Source organism: Gekko japonicus, unplaced genomic scaffold (assembly GCF_001447785.1).
Source record: "Gekko japonicus isolate JY-2015 unplaced genomic scaffold, Gekko_japonicus_V1.1 scaffold25, whole genome shotgun sequence".
Taxonomy (NCBI): domain Eukaryota; kingdom Metazoa; phylum Chordata; class Lepidosauria; order Squamata; family Gekkonidae; genus Gekko; species Gekko japonicus.
This window is the reverse complement of record NW_015171502.1, coordinates 2,493,264-2,497,394: the sequence shown is the minus strand read 5'-3', so window position 1 is coordinate 2,497,394 and position 4,131 is coordinate 2,493,264. Positions and strand designations below refer to the sequence as shown.

At 49.0% G+C, this 4,131-nt stretch overlaps 1 protein-coding gene across 1 annotated transcript in view; it reads left to right on the top strand.

Moving 5' to 3' along the window:
• The window catches only part of THBS3 (thrombospondin 3), a 66,860-nt gene that overhangs the window by 53,529 nt on the left and 9,200 nt on the right, over positions 1–4,131 (top strand). The window contains exon 21 of the mRNA XM_015419109.1: positions 2,524–2,696. Within this exon, the coding sequence (XP_015274595.1) occupies positions 2,524–2,696 (173 nt within the window). The remainder of the gene's footprint in view (positions 1–2,523; positions 2,697–4,131) is intronic.

Below are 4,131 nucleotides of genomic sequence, written 5' to 3'. Positions count from 1 at the left end.
GGGGACGGCGCAGCTGCTTGTGGGAAATCGGTCTGGATTTATACCCCATCCTTCACTCAGAGTCTCAGAGCGGCTTACAAGCTCCTTTCCCTTCCTCTCCCCACAGCAGACACCCTGTGAGGGACGTGGGGCTGAGAGAACTCTTTCCAGAACTCCCCTTTCAAGGACAGCTCTGACAGAGCTATGGCTTGCCCAAGGTCATCCAGCAGCTGCATGTGGAGGAGTGGGGAATCAAACCTGGTTCTCCCAGATTAGAGTCCGCGCACTTAACCACTACACCAAACTTAAGAGAACCTCCATGTTCAGAGGGAGTCTACCTCTCAAACAGTACGAACACACAGGGAAAGGCTGTTGCTTTCACAGGTGGTCCTTTGGATAAACAGTGTCCTTCAAGACTCCTTTATACACAGCAGCGTCCCACATCTCGAGGAGCCCCCCATGGACAGCTGGTTCTGGTGCCGGGGAGCCTGCTAGCCTGGTATTAATTTTACTTTTTAAAAAGCCCACCTTTCTCCCCTCTGGGGACCCAAATCACCTCCTCCATTTTAGCATCACAACAGCCCTGTGAGGTAGGTTAGGCTGAGAGTGTGTGACTGACCCAGGCTCCCCCACCTCAAGATTCCATGACAGAGTGGGGATTCGAATCTCGGTCTCCCAAATCCTAGTCCAACCCTCTCACCAAAATTGAATGAACGCTGTCACCAGAATTGAATGATCTCACATTGAGCAGGGGGTTGGACTAGATGGCCTGTGATTCTGTGATTCTAAGTTTGTAAATTCATGTCCGAAGGCATTCCCTCCAATGTCTCCGGCCAATGCCTTGTTTGAATACATGAGGGTGCCTTATATGGAGTCATAGACCATTGATTCATATGACCCAATCTTGTCCACTGTGGCTGGTGGACTCAGACGGTGGAGGTTCTTCCCCAGCATCCTAGGGTTGAATTTGGGACCTTCCGCAGGCAAGCCAGGTAGTCTGCCACACAGCCGCGCTCCCTCTTTCTTGGAACACGCAACAGCAATTAACGTTACATGTTTCTTAAACAGAGTTTTGAGTCCAGTGCATTGTTCCCTCTAAGCTGAGTTAGTGTGAGCCAGCTCACAGTTTTTTTAGCCTCCGGCTCACACTTTTGTCTTAGATCAGGAAGGAGGGCTCCAGAGCAAACTAATTTATGCAGTAACCAAATCGCTCGCTCACAACTTTAATGCCAGTAGCTCACAAAGTAGAATTTTTGCTCACAAGACTCCACAGCTTAGAGGGAACATTGGTCCTTCAAGGCCAACAAAGTTTAATTTTGGGGTATAATTTTCTGGGGTATAATTAAATTGTTATTTAATGCGCAGGGCTCTTTTTGTAGAAAAAGCCCAGCAGGAACTCATTAGCATAATAGGCCACACCCAACAGCAGAAACTCATTAGCATATTAGGCCACACCCCCGACAGCACAGCTCATTAGCACATTAGGCCGCACCCCCATGTCACCAGAAGTGTGGTCATCCAGCCACACCCACCTTTTGCTTCTTATTCTGTTTACCTTCTTTGTTGTCAAAACCCAGGGCCTTTTTTTGTAGCAGGAACTCCTTTGCATGTTAGGCCACACACCCCTAATGTAGCCAATCCTAATGAGTTTCTGCTGTTGGGTGTGTCCTGTTATGCTAATGAGTTCCTGCTGGGCGTGGCCGACTTGGGAGCCAGACGGAACTCCGTTCCTGTGCGTTCCTGCCCAAAAATAGCCCTGTTTTTTCAATGGTTTTATTGTTTTATCTTGTTTTTATGCATGGCCTTGTGTCCTCTTGTAAGCCGCCCTGAGCCCGCGTGCAGAGAGGGCAGGGTAAAAATGTTAAAAAGAAATAAATAAAATAATTTTGGGGTATGCAGAATTGTCTTGTTGGTCTTCAAGGTGCCACTGGACTCAGACTTTGTTCTGTTGCTTCAGACCAACACGGCTGCCCCACCTGTATCTATACTTATTCAAGATAGTTTCAGAGAATAAGAAGAGGAGGAGAGGAGTTGGTTTTATACCCTGCTTTTCACTACCTGAAGGAGCTGCTCGCACTCGTCCTGTTGGTCTGCAGGACAACAGCTACATTGGAGTCCAGTGGCACCTTCGAATCATAGAACTGGAAGGGACCTCTGGGGTACCTTAGAGACTTACAAGTTTTGGGGCACGAACCTTCGATTTTACTCTTGAAAGCTTCTACCTTGAAGATCTCCCTGGTCCCGAAAGGGCTCCTGAACTCAAATCTAGCTATATTGATTTAAAATTTGCAACCAATGAGCAACAAGGGTCCCTTTTGTTTTCCAAACCAGCCCCTCTGCGAGACAAACTGAAAAGGGGGAGTTAAATATTGCCATTAATTCACCAGCTGTTTCTAACATTTCCCTTCCTCTTGCTTTCCTTAAGCTCACACGTGAACTCATTGCAAAGCCTGGAAGTATAGAGTGGGTGTAAAACGCTGCGGTGTCTTGATAAGTACTGGACGGTAACACCATGTTTGCCCCGTTCTTTTCTCTCTCTGCCAGGCAGTGAAGTCAGTCACGGGCCCTGGTGAATACCTGCGTAATGCTCTGTGGCACACGGGGCACACCCCCGACCACGTGCGGCTGCTCTGGAAGGACCCACGCAACGTGGGGTGGAAAGACAAAACCTCTTATCGTTGGCGCCTCTTACACCGGCCTCAGGTGGGCTACATCAGGTGAGGATCCAGATTGCAGGGCTGACGTGCTGCAGGTATTTTCCTGTCTTTTTACCATTTTCCCGCACTGACACCTTAGTGGTTATTCATAAGGATCAGAAAGGTTTGCGTTCCTCCTTGTTTCAAAAAGTGCTGATTGCCACTTTGGAACCAGAAAGCAATTGTTCTCCAGGCCAGTTTGGCCAGGGATCCTGGAGGGTTTCCCCGTCCCCCTCTTCTGGGCATGGAGCAGGGGTCACTGGGGTTGGGGGGGAGGTATTTGTGAATTTCCTGCATTGTGCAGGGGGTCGGACTAGAGGACCTTGGAGGTCCCTTCCAACTCTCTGGTTTTGTGACTCTATGAAATCCTGGGCCAGAAATTTTGTTTTGAGGGAGTCCAAGAATATACTGGAGAGCAGGGGTCATTTCGTAGAAAAAGAGCTAGGGAAACTCATTAGCATAACTCATTAGCATATGCCACACCCCCTGACATCAGGGGCCCGGCGGTGGACCTGCAAGGCCAGCGGGAGTGCGAGGAAGCCCCGCCAAGGCCCTCTTTGGCCCCAGGCAGGCATGGGGGGGGAAAGGCGGGGAGGAAGCAACTTACCCTCCCTCTTCTCCTGCCTCCTCCTGGCTGAATGAGGGCTGGAAGCGGGGCGGCCGGAAGCAGGGGGCGGGGCTTCGTCATGTGCCCCGCCCCCTGCACCTCACCTGGGGGGAACTGCGTTCCCCCGCACGCGCCCCCGAAATGACCTCTGCTAGAGAGAGTGAATCAGTGCAAAATGAAGGTTGCTTGTCTGAAATTTACAATAAATATTTTTAAACTGCAATAGAAATCTTTTTTTTGGTGAGTATTGTGTGTGTGTGTGTGTGTGTGTGTGTGCTTGCGAGCCTGGAAGTCATGGCGACTTCTGGTGACCCCTGGTGGGGCTAGAACATTTCAGAGAGGTGGCTTGATATAACCTGCCTCTGCATCCCGGCCCTGGTGTTCCTTGGAGGTCTCCCATCCAAGTAGTTGCCAGGGTCAGCCCTGCTTAGCTTCCAGGATCTGACGAGATCGGGCTTGCCTGGGCTATCCAGGTCAGGGCAAAAAGCAATAGAATTTTTTTTTAAAAAAAAAGACATACTAACAATAACCGGGGCTTTGAAAAGAAGAAAAAAAGAGGTGCTAGAACTCTCAAGTGGGAAATTACGTTTTCAATCTGTATACTGAAAACTCATGGACCTTTAACACATTTTAAAAATAATTTTGTTGAAGAGGTTTCAGGACTCCATTCGGACACATTCCCCCAGAAAAAAAAAAAACCAACCCTCTAATAACCAGCTCTAATAACCAGGGGTCATTTCGTAAAAAAATAGGTGCAGGAGCTCATTAGCATAACTTATTAGCATAACGTATTTGCATAGGCCACACCCCCTGACATCACCGGAAGTGTGTCAGAAGGCAACACCCACC